Below are 25246 nucleotides of genomic sequence, written 5' to 3' on the forward strand. Positions count from 1 at the left end.
AGTGGCACCATCTCGGCTCACTGCAACCTCCATCTCCCGGGTTCAAGCAACTCTCCTGCCTCCGGGGAGTAGCTGAAATTACAGGCACATGCCACCACATCTGGCTAATTGTTGTACTTTTAGTAGAGACGGGGTTTCACCACGTTTGCCAGGCTGGTCTCAAACTCCTGGCCTCAAGTGATCTGCCCACCTCGGCCTCCCAAAGTACTGGGATTACAGGCGTGAGCCACGGCACCCGGCTTTACTTTCAAAACTTTTTGTTAAAACTAAGATAGACAGACAGACAGACACATGGGCACACACACACAGACACACACACACACTCGCCCAGCCTTTACAGCATCAGGATCATCAATATCACTGTCTTCCACCTCCACATCTTGTCCCACTAGAAGGTCTTTAGGGGCAGCAACACTCAAGGAGCTGTCATCTCCTATGAGAACAATACCTTCTTCTGAAGCATCTCCTGAAGGACCTGCCCGAGGCTGTTCTACAGTTAACTGCTTTTTAATAAGTAGAAGGTGTATACTATAATAAAAGTATGGTAAATACATAAACCAGTAACAGTTGTTTATAATTATCAAGTGCTATGTGCTGTACATAATTGTATGTGCTAGACTTTTGATAGTACTGGCAGTGCAGGTTAATTTACACCCGAATCACTACAAACACTTGAGTAATGCCTCTTGCCACAAATTCTGATGACTACGATATCACTAGGTGACAGGAATTTTTCAGTTCCCCTAGAATCTCATGGGACCAACGACACAGATGCAGTCTGTTGACCAAAACATCATTATACATGACTACATTTTAAACGTGCACAAAGGATGGTGCTCGGAGTGGAATTGTTACTGAGTCCGTGGGCTGCTGGGAAACCCCATTGTATCTGCAAGGCTTTTGACACATATTCCATTTTCAGGATTGTTCTAATGAGCAAGAATGTGCATTCAGAGCTATCTCCATCCAGAGGAACAGCCTTGTGCTGTTTGCTGTGAGAATGGCTTTGCTCTCCTGTCCCTAAGTCTGACTTCCACTCCGGCCAGAGGACCTCAGTCCTGTGCTTCACCCCAGCACCATCCCCCCAGGTGCCCACACTGGTGGCCAATGCCAGCAAAACTTGCATAGCTTCATTTCTTGCCTCTATCTAAATGCCCCCCAGCCAATATGGCTCAGCTCCTGTCACTCCACCTACAGAAAGCCTCTCGGAGTGCTCTAGCCCAGGGGCTTCTCCCTTCTGATGCCAACAACATTCGTAGCCCAAACCACACTCTTCCATTTGCCATGTCTCATCTCACATGGTGATCATTGTAGTCTATGGTGCTTACTAAATGTCTGTCAGCTAAAAGGTAGAAAAATCTAGATGGCCCAATTCAAATTATAAAACATGTTGATTATATTAAATACATGTCGTACTATAGTACACACATGGGCAGAGTGCATGTCCATAGGAAGGCAGGGGAGAAATGCCTATGAGTATTTAATAGGTTTTGGCCAAGCACAGTGGCTCACACCTGTAATCCCAGAACTTTGGGAGGCTGAGGCGGGTGGATCACTTGAGGTCAGGAGTTTGAGACCAGCCTGGCCAACATGGTGAAACCCTGTCTATACTAAAAATACAAAAATTAGCCGGGCGTGGTGGCACATGCCTATAAATCCAGCTGCTCCAGAGGCTGAGACAAGAGAATCACTTGAACCTGGGAGGTGGAGGTTGCAGTGAGCCAAGATGGTGCCACTGCACTCCAGCCTGGGCAACACAGCTAGACTTTGTCTAAAAAAAAAAGTCTTGGTGCTCTGTGTGTGTCACATTTAATCCCCATAAAACCCTATAAACAGAAATTATCCCTATTCAACAAAAGAGATAAGATTTAAAGAATGGGCTTTAACACTGAACATACTGGGTTCAAATCCTGTCTTTATCACTGGTATGTCCAAGACAGCAAGGAGACAAATTCAGCAGGGCTGCAGACTTCATCTGAAATATGGTTCCAAACTGTGGGGAAACCTTAGAAAACTCAGAGCCAGCTGAAGAGCCTCTCCTTTCCTGGGAGGGAAGGCCGAGGGCTGGACCGACTTCCTTGGCTCCAAATTTTCTCCAAGTCAAAACTGAAGCACAGTCGGACAGCATCTCACCAAGCGCCCTTCAGACACTGGTGCAGCTGGCCAGCAACCTCTCCACAACACAGACAGGACTCGTCTGACAAGCTCTCTCTCCCAGCACAGCAGATTCATTGACCAGACCAAGTTTATGAGCCACTGGGAGGAGGGATGAGGAGGAAACAGGGGAGGTGATTTTACATGATCACAAAAGTGGTGCTCAAAAAGAAGCTGACCTTAATCAGGGTAAACTCTGTTCTGGAAATGAGAACAGGATTTTCCCCACATTTCACATATTTCTAGTTTGCCCCAAGACACTGACCTCCCTGCTCAGCTACCTGAGCAGGAAACCTCTCCTGAGGGGTAAGTCTGCTTTGCAGAGGCAGCAGTCAAATCTAATTCCATCCAGCCCTGCCACTACTCAGCTGGGCTCCCAAGCATGTGATTTATCAGGAGAATGGAACATCTATCTCACCCCGGGCCTAGGAAATTAACATGGTAACTTGTGCAAAGTATCCAGGTCAGAGCTCCACATGTGGAAGGTACTCAGTAAACAGTCAGCTAATAATCATAATTGTATCACTACAGCAAAGGCCTGATACTGAGAAAAAATGACTACAAGATAAATAGCACCCCCGACAAGGTCCTTGGGATGAGTCTGATCATGAATCTGAGAATTCCATCTAGAAAGTGAAATATAAAATTAAAGTCACTTGAGAAAGTGATGAAGGTGGTTCCAAGCCCACATATCCCCAAACAGATAACTCACTGATATTGATCTCCTCCTCATCATAGACATCCACTTCTGTGAGCCGAACAAGCATCCTGGACAGGACACTGAGGAATTGCAGGTAGGCGCCTGTCTTCCCGATCTGTAAAGGTACAGGAGTTAAAACCCCCAGTGAGGAAGCCCCATCCGCATGCCAGGCACCAGCTGAACACCTGGCATGGCTCCTGACATCTGCCTCACTTAAAGATCCTGTCTTTAAAATGAGAGCCCCGTGGATGCAAAGATATTTGAAGGGAAGAAGCGTGGCAGGTGGACAAATGGACTCCCACGAGCATAAGGCCTTCCTGCTTAAATATCGTCGCAAATGCATCTCTAGATTTTAACCAGCCGCATTTTTAAGCTGTTAGAAATAGAAGTTCATCATAAGCCAAAGAAAGCTGCTTCAAAAAAACAGCATACTATAAACATGTCTTATGAATCTTGCAAATTGCTTGTCTTAATCAATATGTCTGCACAAGACAGCAAAATTCATTGTATAAGACATACAAAAAAGTGCTTCTCATATTTCTCCTTCTAAACCCAAGAAAAGAACAACTTTCTTCTTCTTCCTTCTCCTGCTTCCTGTAACATAGAGTTCCCTGCTTCCCCAGCCCAGCTTCCGGCTAGCATACCTCCTATTAATCTTAGTTCATTTTGGTTATTACTGATTGAGAAGTACCCATGGTCTGGCCCAGTACCCTCCCTGTACCACTGTATAAAGAGCCACTACAGGTGTGAGTTTCCTGGCTCACGCCTGTAATCCCAGCACTTTGGGAGGCCGAGGTGGGCGGATCACAAGGTCAAGAGATCCAGACCATCCTGGCCAACATGGTGAAACCCCATCTCTACTAAAAATACAAAAATTAACCAGGCATGGTAGCATCCCCCTGTAGTCCCAGCTACTCGGGAGGCTGAGGCAAGAGAATCGCTTGAACCCAGGAGGCGGAGGCTGCAGTGAGCTGAGATCGTGCCACTGCACTCAAGCCTGGCGACAGAGCGAGACTCTGTCTGAAAAATAACAATAATAATAAATAATAATAATAATAAATAAAAGAGCCACTCCAGGGATGTGCTTTCCAAGCACTGAGCCCAATGCCTGGTTCATGCTACAACTCAGCAAATGCCAATGAATGGAAATAACTAACTTTATAGAGGAAAATATGACACCCAACCACAAGGAAGCTTCAGAGAAAATATCTGCAATACAGATGATAGACAAAGGACAAAAATCTGTAATATCTAAAGCACTTCCGCAAATCAACAATAAAAAGTCAAATGGCCTAAAGGAAAAACAAATAAGAAAAACCAGAAAATCACTGAAAAAGAAGTATCAATGACCAGAAAAAATACAAGAATATGTCAATCTTACTAGTAAAACTGTAATGTATTATCTTTCACCCATCAAAGAGACAACAATTTTAAATTGATAATATCCAATAGTGTGAGGGTATGGAAGAAGGGAGACTCCTTGGTAAGAAACATTTTCTTTTGTCCTTTTTAAATCAGAAAAAGTAATATTGTTCATTCTATAAGTTTAAGAAACAAATGGATACTGAACCGCATCCCAGCCCCAAAGCCCAGCTCTGTTCCAAAGAGCAGATTCCAGTCCCCAGCCCTCCTCCTCCGCACATGCTTACGCACAAGAGATTCTGCCATTGAGAGGTGAAATGGACTTTTGTTGTTAAGGAAACACCATGCATTGCAGGAAGGCTGAGACAGGGAAACAGAACCCCTAGCTCTCCATTCGTGGTTCACCGAAACCTTCCAGTGGAGAACCCAGAGTTTTGTTTCTATTTGTTAGAGAACACGCACAGTGGCCGAGTGAGATGACGTGGGTTGAGGAACCGTAATCTGATACACCCAGGGAAGTCTCCTTTCCACCCCCCACATCACACAGGGGAGGAATGGAAGCCACCAGCCCTGAGTGGCAGATGCGTCCTGCCCTCCTCCCTCCGGTCCACCCCAGGCCATCGGAGAAGATTCCACCACGGGAAGGGTGAAAAGTGAAGACATGGGTGCGGTCACCCCCAGGCCTGCCCTCCAGATGGGAGTGTGAGGACCCCCCCAGTCCAGGGCTGTGCTGGGGCAGCAAGCAACACTCACCTGAGGGGGGCCGCTGAGCAGCAGCCTGCGGGGGTGGAAGCCGTCCATGCGGCCCTCGGCCCGGTTGCCATAGTCCATGTGGCTGGGCCGGGGCACCGTCCACTGCCGGTAGTAGAGGGACTGCTCGGTGGATGTCATGGTCTTGCTGAGCAGGGGGCGGAAAGAGCTGGCCCACATGACCGAGGGGGAGGGCAGGAGTGAGGCGGCCTTGGGCAGGCCGCTGCTGTCAGTGGACACAACCATGTCGTACACGAGCTTGGGCAAGAAGACGATGGGCGGCTGGCGGCAGGCCTTGGTCAGGGAGCACTGGGAGGCCTGCAGGACCCATGTGCCGGCAGCGGGTGCCACGGACGAGGAGGATGAGCCCGAGGAGGAGGACAGCTGGGAGCACGATGAGGTGACCGACACCTGGACGCTCCTCTGGCCGGTCTTGAGGCTACAGTCCGGCTGGGGTGTCAGCCCAGGACTGTGCCTGCTGATGGCCGACGGTGGCCCCTGACTTGCCCGGGGCCTCTGTTTCTCACCAGGGGCTCTGCCTTCCTCTGCGGGGCCACAGGGCTGGGGCGACCTGGCATGCTCTCCCTGGGGGAGTGCTGTGGGCTGAGCCGAGGACTCGCCACCGAGTGCTGAACCTGAGGGGAGATGAACCTGGTCAGGGACGTCCTAGAAGGTACCTGTCCCAGGAGTGACCCATCCCAGGAGTGACCTGTCCCAGGGGCAACTCGTCCCAGGAGTGAGCTGTCCCAGAACTTGCCGGTGGCTCCTGTTTCTGCCCCAGGCCCCCTGTACTATTTCAGGCAAACAGACCCAGTGGTTGCGGCGCTGGTTTTTCTGACTGAGCTCCTGCCTATGAGGCAGGGCTTCTTTCAGTCCCAGAGCTCTGGGCTGAGGGTGGAGAGGCTCAGTGCTGACTCCATCGGGGGCTTCTGGGAGGGAGACCCCAACCACCAGCTCACTGTTTTGCACCAGTGCAGGAGGTGCGGGGAAAAGAAGGGCGGCCTCAGATGCCCCCTAGCCAGTCTCCTGGTGGGCTCTGACCTCTGACCTTTCCCCATCCCAGACCAAACAGCAGCGATTCTCAGCTGCTCCCTCAGCCACAGCTAGGCGCCCCCCCATCCCCCACAACAGGAGCCTGTGGCCACCGCATGCACCCGTCCCCGCACCCAGGCCCTGTGCGTCTCGCCCTTGAGCCTCTCAGCCCTTAAGGCTTCCTGCACTTGCAACACCTTCTGCAAGGGCCGACTGAGGGTCAGCTGCTGTCTCAAACCTGTGGTAACCTCACCTACCCTGAAATCTGCCCTCTGCCTTGAGACAAAATTACAGACTTCTTCATATGTGAAGTGAAAATGTGTGCAAAAAACTACTGCAAAATAACACGTCTTTTACGAGAACAATGAGTTCGTTCCCTGAGGTCAGGTCTACATCTCATTTATCCTTCAGTGCTGATCCAGACAGCAAGTAGGCCCTCAGAAGGCTTTCAGCGGAAAGACAGGGACTGTGCGTGCTGATGGCCGACGGTGGCCCCTGACTTGCCCGGGGCCTCTGTTTCTCACCAGGGCCTCTGCCCTCCTCTGCGGGAGCCTGACTACTCTCGGAGACAGAGGAACCCCTTAGAGCAGAGACCGTGTGGGGCCTGTGTTTGGCACTGCCCACCCGCTGTGGTTCTGGCTACACGGACTTGTGTTGCCTTTTGTTGCTCTTCCCCCAGTGAAGTCTCCGTGTCTACTTCTCTCCTTGCGCTCAGCTCCTCTCCCCACAGGGCACAGGGTTTTCCCAAACTAACAGCGGCAGGGAGAACACCCGGGGACCCGCCCCTAACACGGCCAGGACTCAGCCTGAGGCCCCAGCCACAGTGAGGGACAGGGTCCACGGTCTTCCCCTGAGGACAGGGGCAGCGGAACCCTACAGTCTTGCTCAGTCTTCAAGTTCTCCGATCCCAAGTTCGCCAGAACATTTACTCTCTAGAGAGTCCAGCGCTTCAAAGATTTCCTTATCTTTCCAGTTCTGATAGAAAATAAAGGATCAGCAAATAGCCCTTATATAGGTTTCTTTTCATTCTCTGAAACCTCAAAAATCAGTCCGCTGGTCTGGTCCTTCCCGTGTGGGAAGACTCACCGGACGCCTTGGAGGAGAGGGACGAGGATGCTGAGTCGTGGGAGCGGGACCTCTCCCTTTTCATGGGGCTTCTCTTCTCCGAGGTGGAGCCTGTTTCAAAACACACACGCTGAGAATGCACCGAAATCACCATCCCTGACATTTGCCCGGCACTTCGCAGTGTGTAAAGTGTGTTCCCATGCATCACCTCTCCCCATCCATTCACTCATTCACTGCCATCTTCCAGGCCCCCACCACGGACAGGGCACTGAGGAGACAGGAGGGAGTGGGCTGCGGTGCAGGGAGGCACTCTGGGTGCAGCGAAGGCTCCTACCCATGAGGCATAGCTGCAAGCTGGTGGAGGAGATGCAAAGAGAGAGGGGTCGGGGAGCCTGGGGGAAAAGCAGGGCATCTCCTGGAAGAGGGGGCATCTGGCCTTCGTCCTGAAGGGCCGCAGGGCTTTGCAGGTAAAGCAGAGAAATGAAAACTCCAAGCAGCAGGAAGGGCAGCCGTGCAGTGCAGAGGCTAGGAGGGCAGAGCACAGCCCGGCCACTGCAAGTTTAATGCGGGCCAGTGCCCAGTGCAGTGGGGGCTGTGGGTAGAGAAGAGCAGATGGTAAAACTAAAGAAGGGGGTCCTGAGACGCCAGGGAGCATGGAGATATGCAGCAGATACCCACAAGTGAAAGAATTAAATCAGAGTCTCTGCTGTGCTTCGAAAAGATGGCTACAAGAGGGCAGGCCTTTCCATCTACATTTTACAGACAAGCAAGCTGAGGCTAGGAGAGGTCCCACAGTCAAGACAGACGAGGCAGACCACAGACCCAGGCTGGTGCCCACACCCATGTCCTTCCACTCCACACACTCCACAAATGCTTTCTAGTTTTTGTATGATTGTCTACGTCTTTCTCATCACATTGTTGACTATAGTCAATGCCTTGCGATGTTATCGTTTATGTGTCCTATTAAAAAGATGGCATCAGATTTGAAGAGTCTGCAAATGAGCCTGTTTTCATAAATCTTAAAAATGGACAGCACGCTGTTGGGTTGACTCACAGAGGAAATAAGCAAGCAAATCACACTAGGTCGGAATTCCACCAGTGAGTGGAACAAGGAAATCTAAGAAATTTTGAACTTGAACTCTAAGAAATCTTAATTTTTCTTCCTATTCTTTAAGAATTCTAGAACTAGGAAGAACCTATAGGGATTTCCATTTTCTCACACCACCAAGAGACGGGGAGAAAACAAGCAAAATCTGAACTCAATGAGAGCTTTGCCATTTCATTCAACACTGGAGACCTCCCATCCAGAGCTGCTGTCCAGCAGACAGGTCCCAGGACCCTGCTGAACTGGAGACAGCTGTCTCCATAAGCACAGGCAGCCTCAAAGCTCAGAAGCCAAGAAAGACGTGCAGACAGGGACACCTAGGCTGAGGGCAGCCACCCCTCACCTTCTGTCCCCAGCTCCTCATCCTCGTTGTCTGTGCTGCTCAGCTTCTCTGCATCACTCTCCAAGGCCTCGTTCCTAGCCCCCTTCTCCAAGGGAACCTCGTTGCTCACAAAGTAGGCAGCCAGGCCCAGCTCCTGCTCCAAGGCTGTTCTCACCAAGCAGGAAGAGTTTATCAATCGCAGGTCACAGTACCTCAAAGACCTAGCAAGGCACAGAAGAAGGTGTCTGTTTAGTGCCTTCCACAAGTGGGGTGCTATTCCCACTGCTGCAGGCAGCACTGATCAGGACCATACCCCACCTTCCTGGTGAGGACCCTAGGACTTGTACAAGTGGAACAGCCAACAGTGCTACTGGGAGCTTGCAGCAACAAATTCAGTATAATAGTAAATCTTTGGGACACCTACTATGCATTTAGCCCTGTGCCACACTAACTTTTGGGTCAGATAAAAAAGGGGCTTGCAGCACTTTGGGAGGCCGAGGCGGGCGGATCACAAGGTCAGGAGATCAAGACCATTCTGGCTAACACGGTGAAACCCCGTCTCTACCAAAAATACAAAAAATTAGCCGGGCGTGGTGGTGGGCGCCTGTAGTCCCAGCTACTCAGGAGGCTGAGGCAGGAGAATGGAGTGAACCCGGGAGGCAGAGCTTGCCGTGAGCCGAGATTGTGTCACTGCACTCAAGCCTGGGTGACAGAGCCAGACTCCGTCTCAAAAAAAAAAAAAAAAAAAGGGCTTGAATCTGAGCTCTGCTACTTCCTAGCGACAGAAGCCGTGACAAGCTGCACAACTTCTCTGAGGCTCTGATTTTTTCATCTGAAAGATGGGAATGAATATTAATAACCATCTGGCTGGGCGTGGTGGCTCACGCCTGTAATCCCAGCACTTTGGGAGGCGAAGGCGGGACAATCACTTGAGGTCAGGAGTTCGAGACCAGCCTAACCAACATGGCAAAACCCCATCTCTACTAAAAATACAAAAGTTAGCCAGGTGTGGAGGCAGGTGCCTATAATCCCAGCTCCTCGGGAGGCTGAGGCAGGAGGATCACTTGAACCCAGTTGGCGGAGTCTGCAGTGAGTTGAGATCCCACCACTGCACTCCAGCCTGGGCAACAGAGTGAGACTCTGTCTCAAAAAAACAAAAAAAACCCTAAGTCCTCTGTGATAAAGATTAAATGTAATCAGTGGGCATTTAATTATTCAATCCAAGTGAACACAGGCCAGGGTACTAGATGCTAGAAATATGATGGCAATCTAGTCGGACACCAACAAGCAATGCTATCTGTGAGCAGCAGAGGAAAGGCCAACCCCATGCTCAGACTTGCACAGCAGAAACACAGCCAAGGCAAAGGGCTTAGAGAGGGGTACGTGAGGGTTTCAACAGGGCTCTGAAACTTACTGCACATGTGACCTCAGGCAAATGATCGTTCATTGACTCAACCATAAAACAGGATGGTAATACTACTGCAGCAAGGAATAAGTTTCATATGAAAAGTCTATCATGATGCCTGGTACAAAGAAGGTACCAGAAGGTACCTGGTACTCAGCAAATGCTTGCTAAAATTTAAAATAGATTAAGATATTGTCTCAGTCCTTAAGAAGTTGAAGAAGAAAAGAATTAACCCATGTGAAATAGCAACAACCAAGGTCAAATGTTCTGGAGCCCCCTATCCCTAGCCCATGGTTATGCAGCATGCATAGGGCCGTTTGCTGAAGTGTGGGGTGGTCCTAGGGGAAGGAGCCAGGCCCACTGCTGGCCAGACTGGCTTAATCTCAGTAAGCCGGTTCCTTCATCCATAAAATGGGCCTACTGAAATAGCACCTTTCCCCCAGGATTAAGGTGAGAGTAAAATGAAATAAAACATAAAAGAAGAATCTAGGACAGTTCCCAGAACATAACAGGAACTCCACTGATGTCGGCTTTTGCTATCTTTTGCTGGCCGTCTGCTCTTCTCCACGGGTATGAAGTCTCTAAAACCCAATCTGTCACTACCAATCCAAGAAACTGCCTTACAGGAGGCCCCGTGACCTAAGTCTCCAGTGTCTGCATGTCTGTGTGGTGGCCTAGAGACCCCCCACACCAGGGGACATCGAGTGGATGTGTGGCTGAGACTTTCCAGGCTGCGATGGCTTCAGAGGGACACCCCTTTTGAGACAGTCCACTCTGTGCCGGAAGAACCAGCTCTTCCCGAGCAGCATCAGTTGCCCCCACTCCCAGAACGCCTCCTAAGTCAGGAGGGCCCAGGCATTGCGGCAGCCTAGGTAACAGCAGGAACTGTGGCTGCAAGTCCTGGAGAGGATGCCGTACTATCCCAAGCAGAACTGCCATCCCCAGCGCACACAGAGCACCCCATGGGGAGAAACTGAACTCAGGAGGCATGAAATCCTGACTCCACCTGCAGAGCCTCCACCTGCAGAGCCTGGCAACAGCCGTCACCACGACCCCAAACAGTGCCTTTCTGAGAATCAGGAAAAGGGGCACAGGCCTCAGATGCACTCAGGCCCCTGCTGGGAAAGCCACGATGAAGGCCCCAACCACGGTGCCTGTGAATGCGAGTGGTGCTGCCTACCATCAGGGCATGGCAGCCCCCCTGACATGCTTCCTGAGGGGGCCCAGGCAGCCAGCTCCTCAGAGACCACCAGGGGCATAACCCCTCCACCCACCTCGGCAAGGACTCCCCGTGCGGGTCCATCCCACTGAAGATCAGGATGCAAGGCAGACCCTCCAGCTCCAAGTACGTCTGGGGTCTCCACTCCACATCCTCGATTTTCTGCCACATCTGTAGATAACGAAAAAGAAATAAAGCCACAGACGCCTCCCTTCCCAACCAGCCCAGCTCAGAGGAACCCTGATGGCCTCCCACACCAATTTAAACTCCTTGAACTACATCTTCTGACCAAAAGGAAATTTCTTTAGACTGCAAATAAGCACACCATCTACTTGGCCACCGTATTTTCAGTCGTCTAGAACATGTAGACTAGCCAGCCAGAGCATGTTCAAGACATCTCTGTCAGCTGACCAGCTCCGTGAAAGAAAGTCTATGTTGTCAACTGCTCCTTACGTCTTTTTTCTTGAGACAGAGTCTCGCTCAGTCACCCAGGCTGGAGTGCAGTGGCGCAATCCAGCTCACTGCAACCTCCACCACCAGGGCTCAAGTGATTCTCCTGCCTCAGCCTCCTGAGTAGCTGGGACTATAGGCGCATGCCACCCCATCTGGCTAATTGTGTATTTTTATTAGAGACAGGGTTTCTCCATGTTGGCCAGGCTTATCTCGAACTCCTGACCTCAAGTGATCCGCCCACCTTGGCCTCCTAAAGTGCTGGGATTACAGGCGTGAGCCACCATGCCCAGCCAGCTGTTCCTTATGTCTTGCCTGTGCTCTCTCCTGACAGTGTCCTCCCTTTCATTCCTGTTTTCCACTCATTTGTTCTTTCCCTAAACCTTTTGCATTTTCTGTCACCTGCAGGTTGAGTGAGAACCTACTATGGGCCAGGCGCTGTGCTAGGCTTTGGGGGCTGAGTTCTGTGGGGATGGCCATTGCCCCCCACCATCTGGGAGAGGGGCTGGATGACAGGCAGGGAGCATGGCACTGCCCTGGGCATGGCAGAGGGGGAGGGTGGCTTCCTGAAAGAGGAAAGACACCAAGCTAAGTGCTGCAGAAAATAAGCAGGGCAGCTCACACCTGGAACCCAGTACTTTGGGAGGCTGAGGCAGGAGGATCACTTGAACTCAGGAGTTTGAGATCAGCCGGGGCAACACAGAGAAAATTTTAAAAATTAGCGGAGTGTGGTGGCACACGCCAGTGGTTCCAGCTACTCAGGAGCCTGAGGTGGGAGGATCCCTGGAGCCCGGGAGCTCAAGGCTGCAGTGAGCTGTCATCACGCCACCGCACTCCAGCCTGGGCCACAGAGTGAGACCCTGTCTCAAAGGGGAAAATAAAGAAGCATCAGCTAAACAAAAAAGAGAGGAAATGGATGCCCAGGAAAAAAGAAAGCAGGCTGCTGCCCAGAGGTCTAAAGTCATAAGGCAATGCTACAGGGGTGTGGGGGTGCTGCTGGGGCGGAGGGCAAAGGTAGGGAAGCACAGAGAGGAGGCTGGGGGGTGGCTGGGTCTAGGGAAGCCACGTTGGCCACGCTGTGGGGTTTGTGACACTCCCTGCCTCTGGCGGGCTCCTCAGCTCTCCCAGGTGCCCCCAGGCCCTCCGCCCCTCCCTGCGCACAGCACCTACCCTGAGCTGCTTTACGAAGTGCTTCCCCACGGTGACGCCTGAGCTGGGACTGCCCAGGATGATCTCAAAGTGCTCCTCCAGCGCCAGCCGGGCCCGCACATGGGCCAGCCGCTCATAGGCCACGGCCGCCAGGGGCGAACAGGGCACCCGCAGCAGGACCATGAGCCCGTGGCCGCAGGGGCACTGCTTCGGGGAGTTGAGGAGGTTCTGCGTGATCTCCAGCGTCTCCACCGACGTGTAGTTCTTCATCTGTGGGAGGCCGCTCACGGCCATCAGGGCGGCCGCGTAGTGCTGCACGAGAACAAAGGTCCTGATCACCGCGCTGTGCAGGCGGGGGAACCTGCAAGGAACACAGAGAGACCATGCCTGTGACGGCCGCGCCCGCCGGCCTGCTGCTGCCAAGTCACCCAAGACATCCGTCACTCTAGCACAGGCAACTCCGGCATTATACACAGTTGTGTTGCCTCTAAAAGGTGGTTGTGGGAACCTGAATGAGAAGCCTTCTTTAGAAACCAAATTAAACAGTCCTTTGTTTTTTCCAGCTGGGAAACGAAAACATAGGTTTGTTGTTATTATTTTATGTTTTTCAGCATTTGGCACTTAGTAGCTGCTCAATAAATATTTGTCCAATGAATGAGCAGATGAATAAATGGTATAAATGCCTATTTTGTCTCTATCATCACAATGTGCAGTTCTCTGAGGAGGGGACTAAGTTGCCTCTGGTTCCTACTAGAAACAGGAGAACCACCAGCAATCAATATGGAAATGTAGCTACTGGAGGCCCCAGTTCTAAAGGCACATCTCTGTGTTCACTTCGATCACAGTGAATTATTAGAAATATAACTAAACGTATTTTAATTTGACAGATGAATTACAAATCAGAACATATCCAGCCAAATCAAGAATCCCAGTCTTTGCTTCAGAAATTGTGGTTACTATATGTGTCCCCACACACAGGTGGTGGCTGCTCCCACAACCACCTGCTCTCCTAGAGTGGCTCTGACGTTAGTCAAGCAGAACCCAGGGCACCAATGGAAAAGCCCAGGTCCCTGTAGATGATGGTGTTTCTCAACAGGAATAAATGAATTGGTATCCAGTTTATGTACAATGTTCTTCTGGGTTGATTGAGCTGGAATGGGTCCCCCTGACTCTGGCTTTTTGTAGCAAAGGTAAGGTAGTTTCTCGACCTACAAAAATGAGTACCATACCATGGCCATGCCACTCTGTGAGTTCTATCAGGGCAGCCAGCTCGCCTCCCTACAGCACTTGATAGCATTTCTGACATTGCGATGACATCCCTGCTCCTTCTTGCTGACCATCCTCCTCCTTTTCTTCATGCTTTCTTCAGCACTTCATCCACTACGCAGGTCACATAAGCTGGAAGCTGGCCTGGCAAGCTTGCCATTACCAGGGCTGTCTCAGGAAGGTAAAACTGGTCCACAGACTCTGGCATGAAGGGGACTCAGCAGCCCAGAGACTGTTCTACCTACCCCTGGTGCACCGGTCAAATAATGTCCAGGAAACGGATTGCCTGAGGTCAGGAGTTTGAGGCCACCCTGGCCAACATGAAGAAACCCTGCCTCTACTAAAAATACAAAAGTTGGTTGGGCATGGTGGCACATGCCTGTAATCTCAGCTACTTGGGAGGCTGAGGCAGGAGAATCGCTTGAGCTCGGGAGGTGGAGGTTGCAGAAGCCAAGATCATGATCACCACTGCACTCCAGCCTGGGCCACAGAGCGAGACTCCATCTCTAAATAAATAAATAAATAAATAAATAAATAAATAAAAATGCCCAGGAAGAAAGAAAGAAAGCGCAGTAGGGAAAATGGGCTCTGCTCAAAGGACAGAGACTTCTGCTTCTGACAAGATGGAGCAACGGGATCAGGTTTATCCTCCTATCTGAAACAGCTGAAAAACTGAACATGTAAATGAAACAATACATGGGACATCAGGCAGTGAAAGACAGTGATCCTAACGATGTGAGACAAATTTGGTGAGTCCCCTCGCTTCTGCCTGCAGTTTCTGGGATGTACTCAGGAAGAGGGAAGCCAGTCAAAGCTCAGAGGTCTCCCTGAGTTGAGGAGAGGTATCAGATTCCAGGAAAGCCAAGGCAGCTAGAGATCACAGGACAAAGTACCAAAGAGGAGAGATCTGCAGAGGGTCTCCCTAAAGTCTTCAGTTGACATGAGCAGTGCACATATGTAAGGAAATGACCCAAGGCCAAAACAGGAATCCTTTGGTTACAAACGAATTAAAGGGAACAATGTCTGAAGTTCATGTAGGGCTGGGAATAGTTCCTGTTTCCACAGCCAATATGGAACACCTCGGAGTCACGAAACATTGTAGAGTACTTACTCAAAGGATTTTGTCTCAGTAATGGGCAAAGTTAGCTCTACGTTAAATACTGCTCTGGTCCTGCCTAACAAAGTTTAAAACCAATACCTGGAAGGATTAAACTGTGTGCAAGTAACTTAGTCATATCATAAAAAAGCTCAATATTTATAGACATACAAATATATCTAGCACCCAACAAGGTAAAATTGACAACGTCTGGCATTCTCTCAAAAATTACCAGACATGTAAATAAGCAGGCAAATATGATCCATAATAAAGGGGGGGAACCAACTGATCAGTAGAAACTGACCTAGGAATGACACAGATGACAGAATTTGCAGACAGCAAAATTAAAACAATTATTGTAACTATATTCTGTGTGGTTAAAAATCTAGAGGAAAGACTGAACTTGTTGAGTGAAGATACAAAAATCACAAATTAAATTCTAGAGATGAAATCTTCAATGTTGTAGATAGAAAGTAAACTAGACCCTGAATTCTCATGGGAGCTATGATCTTTGTACGTGACCTTGCCCTGCCAGCCACAATAGACTGGTTCAGGTATGGAAACCCAACTCAGGCTGAGCCAGTCTTCTCTTGGGATTTTTCAAACAATAAGAAAGAATAAGTCCCCCTCTGGAATCTAGAGACCGTGAGGCTCAGCATCAAGCAGTGGTAATGTTTTTCAGTACATGGAGGAAGGCATTGTGCAGTGAGATACAATAAAACCATCATACAGATACCAAAGACAAAACAACACAGTCTTGGTGGTGTTTGAATACTTAAGTTGTTACGTATCTCTGCTGTTCTATGGTTTATTTGTTCAACCTTTCCTATTATTTTACGAGTCAATACATCCCTCTCTTTTTCTGAAAAGAGTTCAAGTTGAGTTTCTGTTACTTGCAACAAAGAGTCCTGATTAATAAACACAATAACTATGTATCATCAATGTGTATGCACATCAATGCACGTGACACCTGAAATATATATTTTATATATTATATATTATATATATTTTATATTTTATATATTATATATATATTATATATTATATATTTTATATATAATATATAATATATATTATATATTATATATATTCATATATATATTCATATATATATATACAGACACACACATACATATACTGGATGAAATTGGCAGCAGATTAGATAACGTAGAAAATAAGATTGATAAACTTGAAAACACAGCAATAGAAACTAAAATGTTCCAGCACTTTGGGAGGCCAAGGTGGGAGAATCACTTGAGGCAAGGAGTTCAAGACCTTGGCAATATAGCAAGAAAATTTTTTTTTAATTGGCCAGGCATGGTGGCATGTACCTGTAGTCCCAGCTGTTTGGGAGGCTGAGATGGGGGGATGGCTTAAGCCCAGGAGTTTGAGGTTACAATGAGCTATGATCATGCCACTGCACTTCAGCCTGGGCAACAGCCCTAAAAGATTCTTTCTCTCAAAAATAATAATAATAGGCCAGGCATGGTGGCTCACGCCTGTAATTCCAGCACTTTGGGAGGCCGAGGTGGGCAGATCATGAGGTCAGGAGATCGAGACCATCCTGGCCAACATGATCGAGACCATCCTGGCCAACATGGTGAACCCTGTCTCTACTAAAAATACAAAAATTAGCAGGGCGTGGTGGTGCATGCCTGTAATCCCATCTACTCAGGAGGCTGAGGCAGGAGAATCACTTGAACCCAGGAGGCGGAGGTTGCAGTGAGCCAAGATCGTGCCACTGCACTCCAGCCTGGTGACAGAGTGAGACTCTGTCTCAAATAATAATAATAATAATGAAACTAAAATCAAATAGCAATCAATTAAAAGGCAGAGATTGTCACATTTGATTAAAAAGCAAGACTCAACTATAAGCTGCCTAAAGAAACCAAGTTTAAACACAAAAAGAGAAACATGCTCAAAGTAAAGGGATAAAAAATTATAATCTATAGTAACACTAGTCAAAAGAAAACTAGAATAACTATATTAATATCAAAAGAGATTATAGAGCTATAAATAATATTCTTTGGGTCATTTGAAAATAATAGTCAACTTATCAACAGGCACTTCACCAAAGATGATATACAAATGGCAGATAAACATAGGAAAAGATGTTCAACATCGTTAGGCACTGGAGAAATTAAAATTAAAATTACGAGCTACCACTTCATACCTATTAGAATGAATAAAATTTAAAATACTGACCATACCAAGTGCTGACAAAGATGGGGAGCAACTGAAATTCTGATGGGAATGTAAAATGAACGTCAGCTGACCTTCGAACAACACGGGTTTGAACTTCAAGGGTCCACTTGCATGTGGATTTTTAACCAAATGCAAATCAAAAATACAGTATTTTCTAGATGTGAAACCCATGTACATGGAAAGCTGACTTTTGCTTACATGTGGGTTCCAGAGGGCTGACCATGGGACTTGAGTATGCATGGATTTTGGTATGGCAGGGACAGTTCTGGAATTAACCCCCCGTGTATACCAAGGGACAGCTACACTTTGGAAAACAATTTGGCAGCCTGTGAAAAAGTTAAACATACACCTATCAAATAACCCAGCCATTTCACAAGTAGGTGTTTACCCGTGAAAAGTGAAAGTATATGTCTATACAAAGCTTTGTACATGAATGTTCATAGCACCTTTATCTGTAATAGCCAAAACTGAAAAACAACCTAAATGCCTCTTAACCAGTAAACAAACAAACTAGTATGGCCATATGATAGTATTCTATTCTAGAATACCAGCAGTAAAAAGGAACAAACTATTGATACATAAAACAACATGGATGAATTTCAATATAATTATACAGAGTGAAAGACGCCAGGCCAAAAACAGAGTACCTATTGTACAATTCCATTTATATAAAACTCTAGAAAATGCAAACTACATTTCTACAGTGGGAAAAGGACAGGAGGAAGGAATTACAAAGGGGCAGGAGAAAATTTTTCATCACCTTGTGGTGACCATTTTACCAGTCTATACGTGGATCAAAATGTAAATTGAATACTTTAAATATGTACGGCCGGGCGCGGTGGCTCACACCTGTAATCTCAGCACTTTGGGAGGCTAACGTGGGCAGATCACAAAGTCAGGAGTTCAAGACCAGCCTGACCAACATGGTGAAACCCCGTCTCTAATAAAAATACAAAAATTAGCTGGGCGTGGTGGCGGGCACCTGTAATTCCAGCTACTTGGGAGGCTGAGGCAGGAGAATTGCTTGAACCTGGGAGGCAGAGGTTGCAGTGAGCTGAGATCACACCATTGCACTCCAGCCTGGGCGACAGAGTGAGACTCTGTCTCAAAAAAAAAAGAAAAGAAAAGAAAAGAAAAAAAAGATACATAGTCTACTGGCTGTTAGTTATTCCCCATTAAAGCTGCTGTATAAAAAAAAAAAAAAAAAAAAAAAAAAAAAGATAAGCATTGGAAGCAGGCTCTGGTGCCCAGCTCCAGACAGCACCTCCAGGTCGGGCACAGAAATGTACCCTAGCTGTGGCTCAGAAGAGAACTATGCCCACCCTTAAGCCTCTGTGGTAGGTACTAAAGGAAAAAAGTTCCATAGACAATACATTAGAATAAAAATAGGAGTTGTCAAAGGTCTAGATCTTCTGTTTTTAAGTCACAGTAGGTTTGTGTCCAACTGACAGTCCTACAAGCAGTTTTCCCAGCCGTATGCTGGCGTTTATGACACATGGAGGACTAACAGTCTGGCCACACTTATGGTGGCCAGAGGCAGTAACCCCATGTTCTAACCTTTATCTCCTTCTGTTCAAATTACCAGTTTCAAGAGAGTTCTCCAGACAAATGATTCCTAGTAAAGGCAGTGCAGTATGGTGGAAAGATGTCAAACCTGTCTGCAGTCCATGTTGCCACCAACAGGCTGCATGAACTCGGGCAAATCACTATCCCACTCCGGGCTTCAGTTCCCACAATTATAAAATGAGGTGGTTGGGCCAAATAATTCCTAGAAGTTCCTATGATTCTCCATATTTCAACAATCCAGGATTTGAAATTCTCTTTTCACCCAGTGAGACATAAGATTTCATCTCTGCAACACTTCTAGTTTAGCAGAGGGGGAGAGAGGAGAGAGGATGACGATGGTGAATAGTGGTGGAGGTGGTGGTGCTAGCAGCCGACAGGAGCATGTATTGTGTGCCAGGCCCTGTTTCCAATGCTTTACGTGTATGAATCCATTTAATCCTTATAGTATCTCTATGATGTAGGTGTTATCATCCCCAAAGAAAATGGAGAAACTTCCTCAAAGTCTCACAGCTAGTTAATGGCAGATTCAGGATTCAAACTCAGGAAAGATGATTTTGGAGCCTGAGCTCTCAGCATGCAACTGTTACTGAATGTGCATACGTACATTAGCTCATGAAACTCTAAGGAGCCAGTAGGAAGGTGGATTTCTACAGGTCAGGGTACAGAAGTTTAGACAGGTTAGATGATTTGCCAAGGTTAAAACTAATAGGGGGTAAACCGAGATGTATTGGCATGGTGGTCACAGCCCACCCTTTACTAGCTGTGAGACTTTGGTCAGTATGGCTTGGTGGCTACGTGGTTTTGGAGCCAAGCGAGCAGGGTTGGGGTCCAGTTTCACTATAAACCCCCCATGAGACTCTGGACAAGTAGCCTAACTTCTCTAAGTCTCAGTTTCTTCATCTGAAAAAGGCGGACAACAGTATTTCCCATCTCACTGTGTCACTGTAAGGATTATTTTAGGTAATAAATATAGAGCGCTGAGCCCAGTGTCTACAACATACTAAACACATCATATGTGCTCACTGTCTGAGGAGAAGCAGAGGAAGGGCAAAGGCCGGTTTTCTTGCCTCACTGTGAAATCTTGGAGGGCTGCAACTTCATGCAGCCAGTTGATGAGAGCTCATCTGTCGATCCATGCGCTGGAGAACTGACCTGATTAATTTCTATGAGTATCACAGAACCGAGCAGTATCTAAGAGATTTAGTTTCTCCAAGAGTGTTCTGGGAAATTCTAGTCCCACGAGCTACTGGACACATCTCTAGCCTTCTGGAGAATTACAGCATGCATGGATGTGCTGAAGGCTCCAAGAACTCTCATGGAAAAGAAGTCCTTTCCTTAAATGTTTCTCAGACACGTTTGGCCATGGAACCCCTTTACGCTTAACAGCTATTAGTATCCAGCCAAAGCAGTATACCTTGGAACATAGCTTGAGAAGGATATGTCTAACTTCATCCCTTGGTCTGCAAATGAGAAGAATGAGGTTCAATAAGAAAAGTGGGTAGAGACCAGCTCATGCTGACAATCAGTGGTATTTTGTTCAGTGGCATTTTGTTTCGCATTAGATCGTCTATAAAACTTGGCTTGGCTTTACCACGAATAAACCATGTGGTCCCTGGCAATCACTTAGCGTGTCTGAGCCTCAGTTTCATCTATAAAATGAGGTCTGTTGCGACAGGGTTAAAAGGGCTGTCTGTGCAGTCAGATTGACTCTGGGTTCTTACCCAGTTCTGTCACTTGCTAGACATGTAGCCTGAGAAAGCTATGGGGCCTCTCCAAGCCTCAGCCTCTTCATTTGCAAAGTATGGATAACGGCAGCAGGTGCCTGAGAGAGGCAGGGAGGATCAAATCAGATAATGAAAGTACAGTCCGTGGAAGAGTGAACGGCACAAAATAAACATTCAATACTTGATATGCATCGGAAATAAAAACAAAGCTGACGGTGATCATCACTCCAGTTTCTTTTAAAGCTTTGTTATCTTCCTCCCATTTTCCTACCCTCCATCGGCTCGAAAACATAATTCCACATTCCAGCATATTCCTGCTCATTGTCATCTCTCAAATTTTCTACAGCAACAGCATGACAAAGATATCACTGACCCGAAGGGATTCAAATACAGGAGAAGGAAAAAACCAGGGTACACTTGGTGGAGAAACTGAGTTGCTCAGGAAGGAAAGGCCTCCCTTCCTGGAGTTCCCCGGCTGGCTAAACGCACCTCAACTTGCCCTTTAAGCTACTGAGCACTTCTAGTAACTTAGAAGAGAAATAAGTACCTTTTTCCCAATGCAGTGACCATGGCCTCAAAGGAGCTGTCGTATCTGAGCAAGGGGAGGCTGTGTCCTGAAAGCGTGGATTCAATAAACTCCGACAGCCCGAAGTACTTCTTATTTTCATGATATAAGTCCACTCCCTAAAACAAAGAAGAGCGTCGGTCACTCCAACATTGCATTCGCAGGGACGGTCAGAGGTTCACGTGTCAGGCCTGTGGATGACCTGGGTTGGCAACTTCATCTAAATCGTGCCTACTGTGCAGTGGCTTGGATGGCATTTTATAAACTTCTTCCATCTGCAGAAGCAGAGCAAAGTACCTCCCATACTTTAAAAATGGTGTGTCCCCATTGCTCAGGAGTTTTCCATTCATTTGGTCCAATGTCTTTACCAAGAAGAAAATCAGCCTTATCTTATTTTAACATATACATTTCTTTGTTAAATTTGCTTCTTTCTACAATCTTAAGCTGGTTTTAGGAATAGGCAAATCAATTATATTGCATTCACTTGCTACTAAAAATCAATAGACGAAGAAAACATTTATCTAGCCATTTTTACTCACACAGACATAAAATTCCAAAGTTGGGGGAGTTTGTTGAAAATATTAAGGCACGAAAACTCTACCCCTAAACAGCACAGTGGTTAAGGGCCGAGCCATGGAGCCAGTGGCCTGGGTCATATCCCAGCTCCACGACTTTCTAGCTGCCTGGCCTGAGGCAAGTGGCCCAACTCTCTGTGTCTCATGTTCCCCATTAGTAGATGAGAACACATCCTAGCACCTGCCTCTTGCATGAGCTCACAGCAGGAAGCACTTTGGGCAGGGCCTTCCTGGCTCATGGGAAGTGCCTTACGAACAATGGCTATCCCCACCATGGATTCTCAGCTCACAGGACGGAAGCCAGGTATTTTTTAAAGTTTCTCAGAGGATTGTGAGACACTCCAAAAAAGTCTCATCTCTTACGTTTACTTATTCTTGTGTAACTAACTACAAACCACCCAGAATTCTCAAATTACCAGGATTGTTTTAGTCTTCTATTTTGATGAGAAAATGTCAGGGGATAAGCTAAAAACTCACCAAGTTTTGAGGATATGTGTTTAGTTTGAGGAAGGAGAATCTGAATCTCACTACTTAAGGATGCAGGGATAGGGAAAACAGGAACCTTCCTAGGGCTTCTGGAGACATTGAGCATTGCTCTGTATGGAGCCCAAAGCCCCCAGCGCCTAAGGGCTCTACTTTCAATATCTCCATTCAGTGCCATAGAACAAACATTCCGAATGCTGCTCAGAAAGCTGCAGTCACCAGAGAAAATGTCCCACAAACTGCATTACATCTTCCGAGATGAGGAAGCCAACTGGCGTACTGCAGGAAGGTTACCAAAAAGACCAAGAAGGGTTTACACCTAACTCTGAGTTGAACCAAAGATCCAAGGAGCTGGAACCCATTATCCTCAACCACAGTGGTCAAGGCTTTTACTAAATGTAATTTCTGCAAACCCAAGTGTCATTGCTACACAAGGGCCCAGCAGCCACGTGGCACTCACATTACTGCAGGAGGCAGGCCAGTGGATCTCGTTGTAGGGGCTGATGAGGGTGTGCTGTGTCTGCAGTGCATACGGGAAGGAGGTCACGTGAAGTGTCACAATGTTGGGGGCCTCCTTCACCTCCCTGCAGTTGAGCAATCGGTCCACCAATCCCACCGACGGGTCACTTTGAGAATAGAGGTTATGAACAGCGCTACTGAGGGAGGAAAAGAGACAATCAGTGGAATTACTATATTGTTTTCTAATTTTGCAAGGTGAAGCACTTGAATAAATTTATAACTAACCCCCAACTTTACCAACAACTGAAGATTATGGCTCTGCCCACGACTAGCAATAGAGAAAAAAAAGGCTGGACTTCAGGTAGCTGTCAGGGACTCTCTTGAGACTCGTTACTTTGGAAAAATGTGTCTGGGGTAGGACGGTAGTCAGAGAGGATTTCTTACAAGGCACACACTCCTTCTACCCCAGTTGGACAGTGATGTGTCCCTGGGAATGTTCCATGAATCATTTGTTCCTCTTTGGCCCCATCTGATTGTGTACTTATCGCCTTACACAGTCCTTCTGACTGTGAAATGATCCAGAAAAGATGTAAAAGAGTAAATTCTATAGTCAGTTTAAAAGGCAGCAGGAAAGGATTGGGAAGCATTTTGGACAAGGGGTCTAGGAGACAGGCCCAGCTCTGCACTTCTCTGTGGGACAAAGGCCTTTGCATTCTCTCCTGTCAGTCTAGGAGATTTAAAAAAAAAAATCAGTGCTTAACCCTTTGGACGGCAGGAGGCCACTCCAAGAAACCTATTCCCAAAATGAATATTCACAATACAGCTCTTTCTATAATTTCGGAATGTTCCAGTTTCCCTCAAGCCCACACATGGATTCTGGATTGTAAACCCTTACAAGGTCCTTCATGTCCTGACCAACCTAACTAGCTATCTGTGGATCTGTGACAATCAAAGACTTTCTCCACGACCTGGCCCAGGAGCCCCCTCCTTCCTCATCTACATCAGTGGAAATGTCTGAAGGTACAACCCCTAGGCCAGTCTCACGGAGATGACCAATCCGGTAAACCACCAGAAATCCTGCCAGGCGCTTGGCTTGGCCCATCTGAAATTCATCTGGGTTTATGTTCATTTTAACTGAGTGAGTAAAATCGCCCCTCAAGAAGGGCAGGCATCAGCTGGGCCTGGTGGCTCACGCCTGTAATCCCAGCACTTTGGGAGGCCAAGGCAGGTGGATCACGAGGTCAGGAGATTGAGACCATCCTGGCTAACACGGTGAAACCCTGTCTCTACTAAAAATAGAAAAAATTAGCCAGGTGTGGTGGCGGGCACCTGTAGTCCCAGCTACTCAGGAGGCTGAGGCAGGGGAATGGTGTGAACCCGGGAGGCAGAGTTTGCAGTGAGCGGAGATCGTGCCACTGCACTCCAAGCCTGGGCAAGAGTGAGACTCCATCTCAAAAAAAAAAAAAAAAAAAAACTAAATTAGCCAGGCGTGGTGATGGGTGCCTGTAGTCCCAGCTATTCGGGAGGCTGAGGTGGGAGAATGGAGTGAACCCAGGAGGCTGAGCCTGCAGTGAGCCAAGATCGCACCACTGCACTCCAGCCTGGGCGACAGAGTGAGACTCCGTCTCAAAAAAAAAAAAAAAAAAAAAAAAAAGAAGGGCAGGCATCAGTGGTGACCCATGGTACCGGGGGCCCCCGTGGAGCCTCTTTCAGGGAAGGGCTAGGCTGAGCTACTCCTGCTAGGACCCTCCACACCCCACACCAGCATGGCTCCTTGTTGCTGAGTGGACTATGAAAGAAACACATCAGGCATCAGGCTGTGATTCGAGGTCTTGGCTCTGCCACTAACACCCTCCCACTCCACCCCACCCTGTGACTCTGGGAGACACGCTTCCCTTCTCCAGCCCTTAGATTCCACCATGGTAAATTTCAGAGGTTGCACTAGATAATCCCTGAGATAACTTCCAGCTCAAGATTGTGGGAAACATCCATGGCATCTGCTTACAAACACCAAGCCCAAACATCATCCATCTTTTCAGGATTTGTACCCTCAGCCCCCAGGAACATCCACATACATGGTTTCAAGGAAGGAAAATGTCAACCTGTCATATATCAAGTCAATCTAACCTCACAAGATCCCAGTGCGCATGGTCGTGGATTAGGACAAAAAGTGTATGCGGGTTCTGGAAGGAGTTTTGCAGAAAAGCCTTAAATTTTGTCTGTGCCTCCGCGTCTAGCTTCAGAACATACTGTTCCACCCTCTGCTTCGTCATGTGCTCTTTCTCCAGACCAAGCTCCAGCAAAACCCCTGCAACACAAAGAAAATACGTCAGTAACTCCAAACATGCTCACTGGGTTTCATTCACTCAACAGATACCTGATGAGCAACTCCTATACAGCAGGTCCTGAGCTAGACTCAGAGATGCGAGAGTAGGGAAAGGAAGGGAAAAAACTCCCACACAGGTTACAGCTGCGTAACTGTCCTGCACAGGAGCTGGGGCACAGGCAAGCCTTGGCTGTGTGTACAGCAGCCCTCCTGAGGGGCACCAGCTTCATGAAGCAGCTGATCCCAAGCGTGGTAAGACAGAGGGAAC

General features: G+C 47.8%; 1 protein-coding gene across 9 annotated transcripts in view; it reads right to left on the reverse strand.

The window, feature by feature from the left end:
- Positions 1 to 25246, reverse strand: part of GREB1 (growth regulating estrogen receptor binding 1) — a 162845-nt gene that overhangs the window by 19840 nt on the left and 117759 nt on the right. For 8 of the 9 annotated variants that reach the window (XM_054548394.2, XM_054548389.1, XM_054548390.2 and 5 more), the window contains 9 exons: positions 24780 to 24960; positions 22654 to 22849; positions 21118 to 21254; positions 12735 to 13074; positions 11170 to 11285; positions 8512 to 8711; positions 7085 to 7174; positions 4970 to 5601; positions 2867 to 2969 (listed from right to left, as the gene is read on the reverse strand). In XM_054548394.2, coding sequence (XP_054404369.1) covers positions 2867 to 2969; positions 4970 to 5601; positions 7085 to 7174; positions 8512 to 8711; positions 11170 to 11285; positions 12735 to 13074; positions 21118 to 21254; positions 22654 to 22849; positions 24780 to 24960 — 1995 coding nt within the window. The remainder of the gene's footprint in view (positions 1 to 2866; positions 2970 to 4969; positions 5602 to 7084; positions 7175 to 8511; positions 8712 to 11169; positions 11286 to 12734; positions 13075 to 21117; positions 21255 to 22653; positions 22850 to 24779; positions 24961 to 25246) is intronic. The other variant, XM_054548388.2, reaches the window with a different exon arrangement.

The sequence above is a fragment of the Pongo abelii genome, chromosome 12, assembly GCF_028885655.2.
Source record: "Pongo abelii isolate AG06213 chromosome 12, NHGRI_mPonAbe1-v2.0_pri, whole genome shotgun sequence".
In the NCBI taxonomy this organism is placed as follows: Eukaryota; Metazoa; Chordata; class Mammalia; order Primates; family Hominidae; genus Pongo; species Pongo abelii.